Here is a 17,909-nt window from a genome sequence, read left to right on the forward strand (position 1 = left end):
CAGCCTAGCGTCTTTGAGAACAGCATGTGGCTGGTAAGTCTGTGGGACATGCAGGGGTGTATCAAGGCCCCCCACGGTGAGGGGGAGAGAGGGGCAGTGGCAGGGGCAGGCACTGCCCGGGCAGGGCAGGGCATGGGATGGAGCCACGGGTGGCTTGTCCTGGTAGTTGGAGAGAGGGGGTGGCTCCCTGCTGCTGTGCACACCCCTGGGGGAGGCATGGGGGCATGTGCCCCCCAGATTTGTGCACGGGACAAGGGCAGGCTGCCTGCTGTGTGCTCAGAGCCAGGGACTGTGCCAGCCTCTTCCTGGTGGTGTGGGCTGGGCTGGGCTGGGCCTGCATTTGGGGTGGGCAGAGGTGGGGAGGCCAGCAGTGGTGCTGGGAGGGGGGGCTATGGGGAATTTTGGGGTGACTAACCCCTGCTCCCAGCATTGCTGCTGCTACCCGCCCTGCGTGCAGCTCCAGCCCAGCCCCCCACCAAGAAGAGGCTGGTGCAGCCCCTGGCTCCAAGCCCACAGCGGGTACCCCACCCTCACCCTGCGCACAAATCTGGGGGCATGTGCCCCCCTCTCCCCCAGATGAGCTGCCTGCAGCTGTGTCCCATGCCCCAGCCCCACCCCAACTCCCTCCCTCACTGTGGGGCCTTGATTTGCCCCTTCCCTGCCACAGACTTACCGGCTGGACTCTGCTCTGCTCTGCTCTCCAAGCTGCCAGGCTGCATTTTCCTGGCCATGTGCATGCTGCCATTGTGCACACACACACACCGTTTATGGGTGACATTATTAGCTACATCGGCCCAAAAAAAGCAAATTTCAGATGCTGTCAATTTTCCTTTTAACCGTGCCAATCCGATATCTCTAGATTCCTGCTATCATTGGGTTGGAAGAGAGGCTCAGCGTTTGCTTAAGAAAGGGACACTGTCAGATCAAATCTGAACCAAAATTCAGGTTTTGTACGAATGCATGTTTTAAAAAAGTGTGACCAATAGAAATGATGCCACATTTCTTTTTAATTTTAGTCAAGAGAGTTGCATAATTAAAGCCGAAACACCTGCCTTTGAGATGTTTGCAATCTGCCCCCCAGTGGCATTATGCTACATCAGAGGTTTCAAACTTTTTCTTATTGCGTACCCCCTTCCAGATTTACCAGCTGCCTATGGACCCCTACCAGCATACATTTTATATTTTAACCCCTTAAATGCCAATTATTATTATGAAAATTAAACCCTCCATTATGCAATTTCTCCTGCATATCCCCCAGAGATGTATTGCATACCCCCGGGGGTACATGTACCACAGTTTGGAAATTGTTGTGCTAGATCAGGATATCTTGAAGGGGGTATTGATTAGGAACTGACAATAGCCAGAAGTGAAGCTGATCTGTTTTCATTATCTTAGCTTAGATAAATGAAGAAAGTTAATGGATAGTATTCATGGCATCAAGAAAATTTAAGATTTGTATAATTCTTTGCAGTGCTAGCAATCTAATGTGTTTGTAATATAGCCTTCAGACTTTAGAATCTTTTACCTATGTTCTCAGCTGGTGTAAAATAATTAGTAGCATTGGAGTCAATGAAACTCTGCCATATTAAACTAAATAAGGACATGGCTCATGAATTTAAATTTGGCAATGTTCCTTTTAAATATACTATGCTGCTGATTCAGCATCTGTTGCTGCCAAATCCTCAATAGGATCAGATATTGACCATTTGTGTAAAGTGCTCCCTCTTCTATTGCACAGACTGGCTGGTCACACTGGTTATCCTAATATACATCCACATGCTTTCCCTCTTGAAACAGGTGGCGGAGTCCCATGATGATCAAGACATCTCAACAGAAGTGATTCCTGTCCCTTCATTTGCCTACGGTTTACAAGGATTACAGCACTCCACCAATTACAGTGTTCGTGTACTGTGCACCAATGAAATGGGCAGCTCCCCTTTCACAGACTGGATTTATTTTCAGACTCTGGGGTTAGGTAAGCAAATATCAGGAAAAGCTGAAATTATAATTTTACTCTATAATAAATTGGTCCTGAAAGCTCAGAAAGAACCATTAACTCTCTTCACTGAACACCTTGTTAATTCAGAAATGCAAGGAACCTGTAGATTATTAGTTTGCTTGCTGCATTGAAGGTCTCCTACCATCTTGCTCTCATTTGTCTTGAGGGACATGTCTTCATGGGATCGCTGCTGAAAAAACAGGCCCTTCTCATTTCTCGCATCTGCTCCAGTGCACTAAAGATTGGCTGCTAGGCAGGCAGGGCCAAGCCCAGGTTCTCTGTATTGGGAGAGCCAGAGTACAGGCCTGGAGTGCTTGGGGCTGCTTCAAAGCTTTCGAGGCCACTCCTGAACCACCTGTCCTGCCTTACTGCTATTCACTAGTGCACCAGAAGGGGGGAGAAAGGTGGGTGGAGCTTTATTTTCTCAGCTATGGTGCAAGTGTTTGTGGGTTAGCTGTACAGACATGCCCAAAGTGAGTCATGCTATTGTCAGAAAAGTGACTGTAAAATGATGTCTTGGCAGTTCCTACTTAAACTCATTCAGTAATTTGTTTACAAGTCAAACTTGCCCAATGTACAAGTCAAGCAGTAAAAGTTATAAACTCCAAAATCACCCTTGTGACTCATTTTGGTGTCATTTTGTTGATTTAAATGGAGTGATATCAGGGATGAATTTGGCACATTTGTTCTGCCTCTTACATCATTACTGGGAGGAAAAAACCTGCTGCTGGAATATGGCTGACACCCCTAATGATACATTACACAGAATAGAATCCGATTCACTCTCCAATAACTGCATTAGCCTGGTAGGCCTAATAGACATAATGACTTTTTTGAAGGTCTTTTATGGTAGTGGACAATGTAAGGGGCTCCAAAAGTTAGTCTATTGGACTTCTGTATGAATGGATCTGGGCCTTGGTAGTTCCCCGAGATCTGTGTGGGTCTTGCAAATGAGGAGTAGAGCTATTTAAAGGATTTCATAGACTTTAGGACTGGAAGGGACCTCGGAAGATCATTGAGTCCAGCCCCCTGCCCAAGGGGCAGGAAGTCAGCTGGGGTCATAGGATCCCAGCAAGATAAGCATCCAAATTTCTTTTGAAGGCGCTCAATGTGGGTGCTTGAACCACCTCCAATAGCAGGCAATTCCAGACCTTGGCGGCTCGGACAGTAAAGAAATTCTTCCTTATGTCCAGCCTGAAATGGTCTTGCTGGAGTTTATAACCGTTTGACCTTGTCATCCCTTGGGGCACCCTGGTGAACAATCATTCCCCCAGATCCTGGTGAACACCCCCGATGAACTTATAGGTGGCCATCAGATCGCCCCTGAGCCTGCGCTTTTCCAGGCTAATGAGCCCCATAGCTCCTCAGCCTATCTGAGCGTTTTGGTCACTTTATGAGCCGCAGCATCACATTGAAGGCTCATGTTCAATCATGGCCCCCAAGTCCTTTTCATCTGTAGTGCTAGTCAGCGTTGTACTGCTGAGCCTATAAGCGTGCTGCAGGTTTTTCTTCCCAAGGTGGAGAACTTGCATTTTTTGGTGTTAAACACCATCAGGTTCTCATCTGCCCGTTTGCTGAGCCTGTGACGGTCAGCCTGGATCGCCCTCCTGTCCTCAGGTGTGGATGATTTACCCCAGAGTTTGGTATCGTTGGCGAACTTGGCCAGTCTGCTTCTGACTCCAGTGTCCACATCATTACTGAAGATGTCGAACAATACAGGTCCAAGGACAGAGCCTTGGGGGACCCCACTAGTCACAGGGCACCATGACAATTGACTTCCATCAACCACCACCTTCTGGGTCCGACCACGGAGCCAATTCCCCAGCCAGCGGATTGTGGTGGACCCGAGGCCACAGTTGGCCAGTTTTGCCAAGAGGGGATCATGGGATACCAGATTGAAGGCTTTTTTTGAAGTCGATATATGACATCAATCTCCTCTCCCTTGTCCAGGTGATAGGTCACCTGGTCATAGAAGGAAATGAGATTGGCCAAGCAAGATCTACCCACAACAAACCCATCCTGGGTATCCCTCAGGATATTGCCGTCAGCTAGTCTGTTAAGGATGGCCTCCTTGATAATCTTTTCCAAGACCTTGCCCAGGGTAGAGGTCAGGCTGATGGGCCTGTAGTTGGCCGGATCCACTTTCCTCCCTTTCTTGAAGGTAGGCACCACATTGGCCTTCTTCCAATCTTTGGACACTTCACCAGAGTGGCAGGAGTTCTTGAAGATCCGTGCCAGGGGCTGGACTATGATGCTAGCCAGCTCCCCGAGTACCCTGGGGTGTAAACTGTCAGGGCTGGCTGACTTGAAGGTGTCCAGCCTCTCAAGGTGTTCCTTCATGAGGTCAGCATTGATGGAGGGCAGGGAATCTCCCTCACCCAGGCCTCCCTGTCTTGTAATGGGCATGGGTGTCCCATGGGACTGGTGGAAGACCGACGCAAAGTACCCATTTAATAGGTTGGTTTTTTCTTGGGTGTCAGTTGTCCCATCTGGCTTAGCAGGGGTCCAGTGTTGCCCTTGGTTTTCCCCTGGCTCCCCACATATCTGAAAAAGGAGTTTTTATTGTCCTTGATACTTGTAGCTAGCTGGAGTTCTGTCGCAGCCTTGGCTTTCCTGGTTTGCTCCCTGCAGGACCGGACCAGTGCAGAATATTCTTCCTTGGAGGTGGATCCCTTTGTAGGTCTTTCTTTTTAGCCGCAGGAGATCCGCTAGTTCCTTGGAGAGCCAAGGGGGCTGCTGAGCCCTTTTGCTGCCTTTCCTCCGAGACGGAATAGCCTGAGCTTGTGCATCAAGGATCGCTCCCTTGAGGAGCAACCACTCTTCCTGAACTCCCCTTCCCTTAGGGTTGTGGTCCCTTAGGGCCTCACCGACAAGCTTCCTGAGCTTGTCAAAGTGAGCTTTCCTAAAGTCAAGGACTTCTGTATTGCTGAATGACTTGCCAGTTTTACAGTGGATGGTGAAGGTGATCAGCTCGTGGTTGCTGTCGCCCAGCTTCCCATCGATCATTAAGTTGCTGATTAGGTCATCCCCGGTTGCCAGTATCAGGTCAAGCAGCGCTTTACCTCTCGTTGGCTCGTAGACTTCTTGGGTCAGATAGAGGTCATCCACACATGAGAGGAAGCTTTGCAACCGCTCGGTTTTAACCAAGCACTCTTCCCATAAAATGTCAGGGTAGTTGAAGTCTCCCACGACAACCATGGACTGGGAGCATGCAGCCTCAGCCAATTCCCTGGCAAACTCCTGGTCAAGCTCTTGACTTTGGGTGGGAGGTCTGTAGTAGACTCCCACCATCGTGTCCCCTGTACCGTGTTCCCCACAGATTTTAACCAAGAGGGTTTCCAGTTGTCTGCCCTAGTTGCCAGCATCAGCTTGCAGGGACGTGTAGCTCTCCTTGACATAGAGAGGTACACCCCCACCCCTTTTGTGTACTCAATCTCTCCTTTACAGGGTATAGATGTCTATTCCCATGGTCCAGTCATGGGTGGAGTCCCACCAGGTTTCCGTTATCCCTATGATGTAATTATTTGTGTTAAGCAGGAGGACAAGTTCCTCCTGCTTATTCCCCAAGCTCCTGGCATTCGTGTACAGGCAGGCAAGTGTCGCCTTGGGGCCCTTGCCTTGGCCACAGATTGATCCAGGGGTGGGCTCCCTTAAATGGCTAGGTCCACTGGCTTTGCAAGGGTTGCTCAGCAGGCCATTGGTGGCAGTAGTCCCCCACATCCTCCGGCGGGCTTAATTTAAAGCCCGGTGGAGCAGGTCAGCCAGTCTGGCTGAGAAGAGCCTCCTCCACAATGGAGAGAGGTGGGGGCCGTACTGCCTCTCTCACCAAAGAGCGGACTGTGGTCATGGAAGCCAAAGCCTTCCCGATGACACCAGCGCCACAGTCTTTGGTTCACTACCTCAATCCTCCTCTCCCTCCTCAGCCCATAGCCCAAGACTGGGAGGATCAAAGAAAACACCACCTACACCCCCAGACCTTTTAGCCCCGCTCCCAAATCCCTGTAGCACCTTGTGACCTGGCTGGGATTGCTCTGAGCCGTGTCATTGGTGCCCACATGGATAAGGAGCATGGGATAGTGGTCAGTGGGCTGGAGGAGTTTAGGGATCTGCTCCACAATGTCTCGGATGCGGGCTCCCGGGAAGCAGCAGACTTCCTGGGCTAAGGGGTCGGAGCGACAGATTGCCTCCTCAGTCCAACTCGGGATGGAGTCTCCTATGACAAACACTGTGTACTTGGTCTTGGGGAGAGCGGGGGCAGTAGCTACTGTAGAGCCTGTGTTGCCTGTGGGATGGTGAGCTCACTGTCTGCTTCCTCTGTAGGAGTGAGGGGCAGGAGCAAAAGTCAGCTTGCTCAGTAGAAGAACTAGAAACAAACCCTTTTTGCACCCCGACTCACCTCTTGTATGTTTCCATGGAAGGGGTGATCTGGGCATATGAGTATACGGCTCAATACAGTATGAATATCAGTCAGCAGTGCGATGCTGTAGGCAGTAGGGCAAATAATACTCTGATATGCATCTCCAGCAAAACCAAGGAGGTGATTCTTCCGCTCTACTCAGCACTGGTGAGAGCACAGCTGTAGTACTGCGTCCAGTTCTGGGCGCCACGCTTTAACAAGGACGTGGACAAGCTTGAGAGAGTCCAAAGAAGAGCCACCTGTATGATCTGAGTCTTATAAAGCAAGTCATGTGAGGAAAGGCTGAGGAATTTGGGACTCTTCAGCCTGAAGAAAAGAAGGCTGAGAGGGGACCTAGTAGCGGCTTACTGCTACACTAGGGGATTACATCAAGGGGTCAGTGAGCAACTGTTCACCAGGGCACCCAAGGGGAAAACTAGGAGTAATGGCCACAAACTCCTGGAAGACCATTTCAGGTTCAACTTTAGGAAAAACTTCTTCACGGTCAGGATGTCCTGACTGTGGAATAAGTTCCCTCCGGAGGTGGTGCAATCACCTACCCTGGAAATCTTTAGGAGGAGACTAGACGCATGCCTTTCTGGGGTCACCTGACCCCCAGTTGTCTTTCCTGCTTGGTGCAGGGGGGCTGGACCTGATGATCTCCCAAGGTTCCTTCCGGCCTTACAATCTATGAATTTATGGTTCCCATGGGTGCAAGGGGTATTTATCTGTGTGGAATGATTAACTCCCTATCCTCAATTTTTAGCTCCAAGCAGTATCCCACAAAATGTCCATGTCATCCAAGGAGAATCTAGCCTGATTTTGGAGTGGGAAGGAGTGGCGCCAGAAATGATGAAGGAAGATCTACTGGGGTACAAGCTAGAGTGGAGTCAAGACAATGTCACTCAGGTAACTGTTTCAGAAATAAATAGTGGAGAGACTAGCAGCTGACTTTTGACTGGGAGTGTTAAAATTGAGGTTTCTGGACCACCCTGTCTCTCATATTATTTTTCTCCCAGAGATGCAGCAGGGCAGTGAGGGTGCATGAGGCAGTACCAGCTGCTGTGGTGCTGATAATGGTGGCGTAGCCAGACAGCATTGTGGCAGCAGTTACTTTCGTACACCTCCCCAAAGGCAGCACCTGGGACTGCTGTCCTGGTCTCGCCTCCTCACCTCCCCATTATTTTTGCCCCTCCCTCCTCCTCAGCTATGCTACTTTCTCTATGCAAACAGTGGATTAGGTTTTCAGCTGGTGTAAGCCAGAATTGCCCCCTGGATTTTGCTGGGCCTATGCAGATAGACACCACCTAAGGATCTGGCTTAGTGTGTTTGGGCTCAGCCCTGTATTCTTTGCTCACCCCAAATGGCTTGATGTCCAAAAATAAATTGGTAAACAGAGTTGTTTGAAATTAGTGAGAGTTCTTTGTGTGCAGACGTGCTGTGTATGTGCATGTGGGGGGGGAGAATAAACCAGGCTGGTGGCTGTATTAGAAGGCAGGTGGGTAAAGCACCATCCTTCAGACTGATTGCTTGCTCTTTTTAAGGTTGGTTGAAGTCCAATTTTTTTTTTTCCTAATATGTGGAGATGGTAGCATTTTCCCCTGAAGACCAGAAGGGGAGAGGAGCAGCAGCTGCCTGCTCCCCACTCCAGAATCCCCAGCATGAGAAGCAAGCAGAGGGATTTGCCGGATATTTTTCCCCCTAAATGCCAGTGATTATCTAAACAATGCACATTATACTGCAAATTAAGTTAGAAGAAAGCTTTAACACGTTGTATTTGTTTGATTCTTGGCAGTTCAAATGGTCCCTGGTGAGGTGACAGGCTCTAGCAGGAGTATAATGTGCAGTGGACACTTAGAATGGTGCACATGCATGGCAACTGCCGCTGCTGCCAGCCTAGTTGCTACAGCCACTGCAGCTGTCCCAGCCCCTGCCAGCATCCCTGCAGCTGACTAGAGCATAGACCAGGGGCGGACAAAGTGGCAGACTCCATTGCCCAGCAGCACCTTTCTGTGTCACTGTGGTAGGTTTCAATGGAGACCCCAGCAGTGGTGGCACCATGACGGCTTGGGGCCAGGGTTTCCATGGAGACCGGCTCCAGCAGTGCTGGCAGGGCATGCAGCTGGGTGGGGAGCTGCTCTGGGGCTAGGATCGTGCAGCGGTGACAGTGGTCCGGAGCTGGGGCAGAGCTGCAGTCTTCTGCCTGTGTGCCCTGGGCAGGGGTATGGAAAATGCCAGCCCCAGCCGCAGGGCAGCTCCCCGCTCTGCTGTACACCCTGTCAGTGCTGCTGGGACCTGGTCTCTGGAAACTGGCCCCTCACTGTCATGGTGCCACCACTGCTGGGGTCGCCATGGAAACCAGCTGCAGCGGCGCAGGCAGGGGCATCTGGGAAATGGATCTGCCATTTTGCCTACCCCTAGCGTAGACCCTAGCTGTTGGGTCTGGGTCCAGATTCAGCCTCCATTACTTAGTTTTCATTGATCCTGCTTTTGAAGCTTACATGATTTATGGTAGCTTTTCAACCCAAGCAGATGTTTTTTCTTAAAGTTTATATTTGTTTTGCCAGTAGCCCTATAATGGCAGACAAAGGGAGAGGAAAATGGATCTATTTCTCCCCTCACATGCACTAGTCTTACCCCAGTAGAGTTCAGTTGCCTTGAGTGGGGCTTCTCCTGAACTGTATCAGTGAGAGTGGAAAACTGGGCCCAATATTGGAAACCAACTGGTTTCAGATTTTCAAGTGTCTGTTGTAAGGCACGTAAAAAGGATCTTTTAAACGAAGTTAGACGAACACCTCACTGGGGTCGTTTGACCCTAGTACTTTTTCCTGCCATGGCAAGGGGTCGGACTTCATGATCTTCTCAGCTTCCTTCTGACCCTACCAACTATGAAACTATAAAATTATGGACAGTACCTTGGTCATGTCTTTGTAAGTGAATCTTGAACATGAATGTTGTCCTGGAATTTGAGCAACATTAAAACAAATGAAACTTACTCTTCCATGAAAACAGGCAGTGTCTCTGCAGCATTTGAAACCAGCTTTGTGTGCTGGTTTAAAAGGGTAAAAACACATTTCTGTAGCAACTTTCATGCAAAGATCCCAGATATTTAACTAAGCTACATAGTATTCTTACAACCTAGGAAGATATTGGCCCTTTCAGAGACAGTGAAAGGAAAATGTAGAAAGAGAAGCCTAAGGTAATGATTCTCAGTCAGGATGCAACAGCACCCCAGTGTGCCTTGAGATCCTTTTAAGGGTGATACAGTGCTATACAATATTGGCACTGTTAGTTGTGCAGGCACCAATGCATGACTTTAGGGAGCAGCCCAGAAATTTCAAATAGGAACCTATAGTGTCAAAAACCTTCTGACCTACTGTGATCTTTCCAAGTTGTTTACAACAGAATTTATTAAATATTTCCCTGTGGTCAAAAGATGGGTCAAAAGTATGAGTTGGCATTTTCCAAGGAGATCATTGGGTCGAAAAAGGCCCATAGCTCTTGGCCTAAGTCAAGGGTAGGCAACATTTTCCAGCTGCAGATCAGAAAGACCCACCCTGGGGCAGAAGAGGGCAGGCACTAGGACCCTGCCACAACTGGCAGAAGGCATCCCCAGCTGCCAAATGTTGCCAAAGCCATGTGTATGTGGGCCAAATCTGGCCCATAGGCCATAGGTTACCAACCCCTGGCCTAAGGAAGTGTGGCGGAACCAGAACTAGAACTCGGGAATCCCGATTCCCAGCCCTAACTCTAAACTGCACAGAATGATCTGCTTTAAAAAAAAAAAATAGGATCATAAGAAAATAGGGCTGGAAGGGACCTTATGAGGTCATCTAATCCAGCCCTGTGTTCAATCCCTGGCTAAACCATTCCAGCCAAGTGTCTATCTAACTTGCTCTTAACAATTTCCAGGGATGGCAAGTCCAAAATAGGTTCCTCTGAGTATAGGTGACTACTCTTGTTTTCTGCTTTCAGGGAGAGATGATAGTGCTGGAGACAACAGCCAATCTTACAACATGGAATCCTCTAAAAGACCTCATCATCAGAGTGTGCATACTGAACTCCGCTGGGTGTGGACCCTGGAGTGACCCTCTAGTGGTTGCAGCTCAAGAGGTTTTAGGTGAGTAGCTGGATGATTTTGCTTTGTATTTGTTGATAACAAGCATAAGCTTTTAAGATGGCAATAGTGGAATCTCTGGGCCTGAATCTCTAGTTGAGCAGAACTGCTGTAGATGCAGAGTGTTTCATTTAAACAAAAATGGACTTAGGGATTACTTAAAGATGTGGCATAAGCAAAACAGCTCCCAGCTGTGCCCTGTCTTTAACTGATGCTGTGTGGGCAGCACAGGGACGGAAAAGAGAAGCAGAACGAGAGAGAAAGATGGGAGCCTGATGCTGCTTGCTTATGCCTTATCCATACACATTAGTAATGAATTCAATTAAATCAGTGCTGCCTTGTCCGGTTGCCCTTAATTGAGTTTTAAGTCGTTCCTGAGCAATTTTACTTGAAACAAAAGAATTCTTGTGTAGACAGTTGTGTGGACCCTGAATTCAAATCAATTTAAAATCACACATCAAATTAAATCTTTGCAATCCAGCATGTAGTCAGTGGATGTGGAAACAATTTACAAAGGAGTAAAAAGGGACTGGGGCTTTACCACATGTCATCTATTCCATAGTAGGAGCCCATGTACATGCTCTTACCCCTTGCTAAGTGAAAGCTAACTTGCAGTAACTTACCTCTCTTTCACTGAGGACAAAACTCTTGTTAGTTACCATTTCCTACAGGATAAGGGCATGCAAATAAATAGTCACTATAGAATTACTGATGCAGAGGAAGTCCTACCCCATTTTACTCTGCTATAAGTTGTTTAGATGACCATACTCTAAGTCAGGGATGGGAAAAATACACCCCATCAATTGATTGTATCCGGCTTGCAGCTGCCCCTGTGGCATTGTGGATGGGGCTGAGCCCCACCCGGTGCAGCCTGCACTGCGCTTCTGCCCGCACCCACCCTGTGCCTGCTGACAGCCCTGGCCAATATGCGTGGCTTCCTAGTGGAGCTGCTCCCACTGCTGCTGCAGCCTCTGGGTACTGCTTGGCTCCTCCTCCTGCCCCTGCTGCATTGCTCCAGGCAGCAGGTAATGAGGGGATGTGGCAGCGGTGGCCATAGGGATGCGTGCAGGGCACCATGTGCCCAGCCAGGAGTTGGGGGGGGGGAAGCTGCTGCCTTGTTTAGTTCTGTGACTTGGCCCCAGTACATGAGGCTCCAGCTTTAGCTCCCAGCTGCCTTCCACCCACCCAGCGCAATGAGCAGCCACCTGTGGGTGGAAGATGGGCAGAGCAGTGCAGTGCAGCCAGGACAGGAGGAGAAGGAGCCACTGGAGGCATGGGGAACCAAGCAGTACCTGGGTGGCCAGCAGGAAGCTATTCTTGTTGGCTGGGCTGGGGCCAGGGCGGTGCTGTTGGTGGATGTGGGGCAGGAATAGATGGGAGCGGGATGTGGGCAACCTCAGGTGGGAGCAGGCAGGGCTTGGTTCCATGCAGAGCACTAGAGGGGCAGCCATGGGCTGGATAGGGGTGGGGGAGAGGGCTGACCATACTTGCACTGCATTGCTGGGGGAGCTCTGTTGCATGTACCCTCTGCCTTCCCCTGCCCCCCACTGCCACCTCCCCGCTGGCTCCCAGGACCTAGTGCAAGGGCAGCCTCCCATACATATGCATACAACCCCCACCACACATGTGTGTCCACCTCCCCTGTCCCCACACACGCAATATACAAGAGTAAGATGTTATTTTGAGCTATTATGCAATTGCTTCTATATATACACTACTCAAAAAAACATAAATCAAGACAACAATTAAAAAAAAAAAATTAAATATATTATAGTAGGTGTTTGATTTCTCAAGTAATATTTTTTTCTATAACATGTTAAAATTTATATTTTCTGAAAGCTTTTGTGTGTGGCCCTCAACAGCTCACCAAAACTTAAGTGTCCTGACAGCCAAAATAATTGCACACCCTTGCTCTAAGTTAAGCCTTTACAACTCTGAATGTAGACAGGCCTTTATACTGGTATAAATGTGGGACAAAATCATTGCTGCAGGGGAGCAGATCCATAACTGGCGTAAATCAGCATGTCAATGGTATAAAGCAAAACTGTCCATACGGTGGCCTGTGGACTCCACGTGACCCATGCAGTTGTTTCAGTGAAGGATTAAGTTGTGCCTTATCAGCACAACCACTAGATCCACCATACTGGCACAGCTCCAGAACCCAGGGGTGAATGCTGCCTCCGCTCATACCCACACACCTTTGTCCACCACCAAATTCAGGATCTTGACTCTCATCTGGTGACTCAAACTGGTATCACAGGAAATGGAGGGGTGAGCGGCAGTGGTGTTCACCCTCTGCATTCCAGGGCCACACCAGTGCAGTAGCTCCAACAGCCATACTGACAGGCTGCTGCCCTGCAGTCTGGATTTGACCTGTGGGGCCAAATAAGTTGGGCAGCCCTAGTATACAACCATGCCACATCCTTGGCTGGTATACTGTGAAATTACAGTGGTGTAAGTACAGAATAGACCTAACCACAGGTCTTTCCATTGTCTTCCATCTCATCCAGTCCTTTACACAAAGGGGTATTGATCTTAACAGTGGAGACCTGACCCAGTGAGATGAGAAGGGCTGACCAGTGTAGGTTCTGCTTTGAAGACATTCTTCACCCACATCAGACTGTAAATCACTGTTCAGGATGCAAAGCAATGGGCCAACAGGCCTGTTCTGAACAGTGATGTCCAAGGTGGTTGTTTTTTTTAAAGGACAAAAAAGAGCTTTGTTTTTTACTGGCTTCAGTCATCTCCTGCATGCTGCTTCACTATTGTTGTTTGTTCTGTTTTTTTTTATAGATTTCCCCCCCCCCCCCTTCCCCCCCATTTTAAAATAAAATCTTGACTGGTTATAATTCAAAATGTGTTGTGTCAATCTGGTGATCACAAAAGTGAAGGAATAACAACATTTGAGACTGATCCTGAACTCTACTGGCAGTTGTATCCCTTCTTACAGCCATTTGATAATGAATGCTGTGGTCCTTCATGGCCAAAGAAATGTGGTCAGTGTCACAGGATGACAGAGGTCAGTGTCACAGGTCATCTATACCTTCATTATAGGTCTTGAGTTGGAATGAAGTTAGGTGCAGCTGGCTCTTCACTGCAGGTTGTGGGTGACATTGCTCTCAAGTCAGTCATTTTGCCTTCACTATTTGCACAAGTCTTTTCCACAACACTGGAGGAGAAAGAATTACCCTAAAGGCCTGGAAAATGTTACTGAAATTCAACAAAACTGGCAGCAGCCACTGGTGTGGTGCCTGAAGCAATGTTTAGCTGCTTCTTAATTGACAGACTGCCAGTGGATGGCATCCTTTTCAAATGGACTAAGATAACCCTAAAAGAACCCAGAATTAGTTTAGTTTGGTTTCAAAAACTGCTTTACCATAAAATTCTGCCTGATCTATGCTTTGGCCAAGGGTTGGCCCACAGCAAGCATAAGCAGCCATGGATATTAGCATCTGGAAATATAGCTTTGTTATGGAAATACTAATAGGTCCTAAAATAGAGAGTTGCAAAAATAATCAACCTCTGGTCCCAGCCTGTATCTGGTGGAAAAGTTGCTTATTTTCCAAAAATAGCAAATTATCCCTGGGCAGACTTTGCACAGTAAAATGCCAGGAGTGGTTTGTGACCGTCTCCCAGTACAGCAGTAGAGATACCCAAGCTTATATAAATAGTAAGTTGTGTTACTGCAGTGAGGCAACTTAAGCTCTGCTTTGTTCACATGGGAAACACAAAAAGGAGGCTGTAAGCTTCCAAGTGGAAACTTGGACAAATGAGTAGGAAGGAATATAAGGGTATTGTTCAGGCATGCAGGGATGAAATCAGGAAGGCCAAAGTTGCAGCTACCAAGTGACGTGAAGGATAACATGAAGGGTTTCTACAAGTATGTCAGCAACAAGAGGAAGGTCAGGGAAAGTGTGGGTCCCTTACTGAATCAGGGAGGCAATCTAGTGACAAAAAAAGCTGACATGCTTGCTCAGTGCTTTTTTTTATTTTAGCCTTCACAGGTAAGGTTAGCTCCCAGACTACTTCACCTGGAAGCACAGTTTGGGAAGGAGGTAAGCAGGTTACAGTGGTGAGAACAGGTTAAGGACTATTTAAAGCTGGACACATACAAGTCCATGGAGCCGGACACAATGCACCCAAGGGTGCTCAGGGAGTTGGCTGATGTGATTGCAGAACCTCAGACCATTATTTCTGAAGACTTGTGGTGATTGGGAGAGGTCCCAGAAGATTGGAAAAGGGCAAATATAGTGTCCATTTTAAGAAAGGGAAGAAGGAGGATCTGGGGAACTACAGGCTGGTCAGCCTCACCTCAGTCCCTGGAAAAAAACTTGGAGCAGGTCCTCAAGGAATCCATTTCCAAGTATTTGGAGAAGGTGATTAGGAACAGCCTGCATGGATTTACCAAGGGAAAGTTTTGCCTGACCAACCTGGTTGCCTTCTATGATGAGATGACTGGCTCTGTGGATTCGGAGAGATAAGTGGGCATGATATACCTTGACTTTAGCAAGGCTTTTTATAGTCTCCCACAACATTCTCGCAAGCAAGCTCAGGAAGTACCGGATGGATAAATAGACTATAAGGTAGATTAAAAAAACAAACAGACAAAAAAAAACAACTGGCTGAATTGTCTGGCTTAAAGGACAGTAATCAATAGCTTGATGTCTAGTTGGAAGCCAGTACCAAGTGGAGTGCCCCAGGGGTTGGTTCTGGGGCTGATTTTGTTCCATATTCTTATCAACCACCTGGAAAATGAGAGAGAGTGCATCCTTAGCAAATTTTCAGATGTTACCACGCTGGGGGGGAGTAGTAGATATGCTGGAGCGTAGGGCTAGGATTCAGAAAGATGTAGAAAAATTGGAGGATTGGACCAAAAAGAATCTCATGAGATTCAGCAAAGACAAGTGCAAAGTCCTCCATTTAGGCCAAAACAATCCCACGCACTGGTACAGGCTGGGGACCGACTGGCTAAGCAACAGCTCTCCAAAAAAGGACCTCGGGGTTACAGTGGACAATAAGTGAAAATGAGCCAACAGTGTGCCCTTGTTACCAAGAAGGCTAACAGCATACCAGGCTGCATTAGTAGGAGTATTGCCAGCAGATCAAGAGAAGTGATTATTCCCCTCTATTCAGCACTAGTGAGACCACATCTGGAGCACTGTGTACAGTTTGGGCTCCCCAGTACAGAAAGGATGTGGACAAATTGGAGAGAGCCCGGCAGAGGGCAGTGAAAATAGTGGGGGCCTGGGGAATATGACTTCTGAGGAGAGGCTGAGGGAAGTGGGCTTGTTTAGTCTGGAGAAGAGAAGACTGAAAGGAATTTAACAGCAGCCTTTAGCTACCCTGTAGGGGGGTTTAAAAGAGGATGGAGCTAGACTGTTCTCAGTGGTGGCAGATGGCAAAACAAGGAGCAATGATCTCAAGTTCCAGCAAGAAAAGTTTAGATTCAGTGTTAAGAAACCCTTTCACACTAAGAGGGGGTAGTTAAGCATTGGAACAGGCTACCCAGAGAATTTATGGAACCTCTATCCTTGAAGGTTTTAAAGACCCAGCTAGACAAAGCTTTGGGTGGGATGATCTAGCTGGAGATGGTCCTGGTCTGAGAAGGGGGTTGGATTAGATTACCTCTTGAGGTCCCTTCCACACGTTACTTTTTTATGATTCTATGCAACTCTTTCACTGACAGGGGAAGTGGGCACAAAGAATGCATAATGCTTTAAGAGGCACCCTTGGTAGTGGCCTGTGCCCTGCACTTTAAGGACATGAGCTGAATGAGCTAATAGGTTTCTCTGACTCATAATGTCTATGATCATGTGCTGAGCAGGGCTCAGAGGATGCACTCCTTGTAGGTTCTCAGGATGAAAGAACTGTTAAGCTAATACAAACTAGTGTTTTCACAATACCAGAGTGCCCTCAAATGCTCGTATAAGCACATGTATAATATTGCCTTCTGTTTGCCTTGTACAGCATTTCTTCAGGCATGTTCTAGAGAGAGATGTGAGGGAGGCATCTCTTGAGGACCTAACTTATTCGACTTCAGTGCTTCTCTCTAGTTATGTGGGAAATAGGGATCTAAATAGGCAGGTTCTTTGGCTAGTTGGCTCTTCTTCCCCCGACCCCTAAGCCTATATAGGTACCTTGTATAGGTTGGCACTGTTTGGATTGGGAGTTGGGTAGAACTAAGGGGATGGTCATAGCTTGCAGTAGTGTTTCCCTTCCATCTTGCAGAGTGGTCACATTGAGCTGCTGGGTGGTCGTTCCCTGTTTCTACACATCTCTGATGGTCCCATTAGTTTCTACAGGATTTCTTCCTTTTAAAACAAGAAAGATTAGTTTCTAGCCCTTCTGACTGCGAAAAAAAAGACTATCTGAATGTGACGCAAATCTCTGCAAACAGAGACTGAAACAATAGTTTGGAGAAAAGTTGGTCTCAGCGGGGCCTTATCTTTAGGTTTCAGGGTTGGCCATTTGCATTAGCACTGTTAACTGTTTCCCTTCCGATCATTTGGCAGGAACATCCAGCTTCTCTGAAGACTTGTGAACAGAGGTAGAGAGAGCTGCTGTATTTATAAATCTCTAATCCCTCTTCATCCTCTCTCAAAGAGCAGATTCATTAGGGAGCTAATAAGGAAAAGGGTGCCTAGAGACTGGTGTAGATGGTCTGGCAGAAACCAGGGTAGATTTGCACTTGTATAGACTAAATAAATGGGAAATGCATAAGCTTTTGTAAGCAGCAGACATGAGTCATCAGATGCTGAATGGTCTAAATAACGTCACAAAATATGGGTGCTGGTAAATGGGCACTAAAGTTCTAACTCAATGCTTTTTATCAAGAGGATGACTATTAGCCCATATCCATTATTTATTCCAACTCGGGAGTTGATATTTCTACTTTAATTTGCCCCTGTTTAGTAGATTATCAATTCTTCTTTCTGTTAAAAAATCTTATGGATCTCAGAGACATACAATTCAAATGGTATGAAGGGTCTAGAAGTGTATTCATCAAGCAGATCAGTGCCCCCACAGTGAGGGAGAGATTGGGGCTGGGACCTGGGCTGGGGCAAGCGCTGCCCAGGGTAGGGGTGGGGTGGGGTGACTTGTCTGGGAGCTGCTTGTGTGGCGGCTTGTCCAGTGGCTCTCACCACTGCTCCTGCCACTAGTCTGGGAGGGCATGGGGCAGGGGTGTGTGCCTCAGGATCTGTGCAGGGTGGGCAGGGCCAGGGCTGCGCTGGGCGAAAGGCAGAAGGCGCTGGGAGTGGGGGCTATGCCGCCCCGCAGCTCGCCCAGCTGGTGCGAGGCCAGTGCGAGACTGAGCTCCTGTGCTGCCTCCAGATGAGCAGCGGCTCACCCTGGCTGAGTGAGTGGCTGCAGGGCATGCGGGGGGGGAGGGATGCCTC

At 48.2% G+C, this 17,909-nt stretch overlaps 1 protein-coding gene across 4 annotated transcripts in view; it reads left to right on the forward strand.

Moving 5' to 3' along the window:
* TYRO3 (TYRO3 protein tyrosine kinase) overlaps positions 1–17,909 on the forward strand; it is a 66,517-nt gene that overhangs the window by 20,236 nt on the left and 28,372 nt on the right. For all 4 annotated transcript variants that reach the window (XM_006024611.3, XM_025205307.1, XM_025205308.1 and 1 more), the window contains 3 exons: positions 1,798–1,975; positions 7,162–7,304; positions 10,371–10,515. In XM_006024611.3, coding sequence (XP_006024673.1) covers positions 1,798–1,975; positions 7,162–7,304; positions 10,371–10,515 — 466 coding nt within the window. The remainder of the gene's footprint in view (positions 1–1,797; positions 1,976–7,161; positions 7,305–10,370; positions 10,516–17,909) is intronic.

The sequence above is a fragment of the Alligator sinensis genome, unplaced genomic scaffold (genome assembly GCF_000455745.1).
Source record: "Alligator sinensis unplaced genomic scaffold, ASM45574v1 scaffold108_1, whole genome shotgun sequence".
Lineage (NCBI taxonomy): Eukaryota > Metazoa > Chordata > Crocodylia > Alligatoridae > Alligator > Alligator sinensis.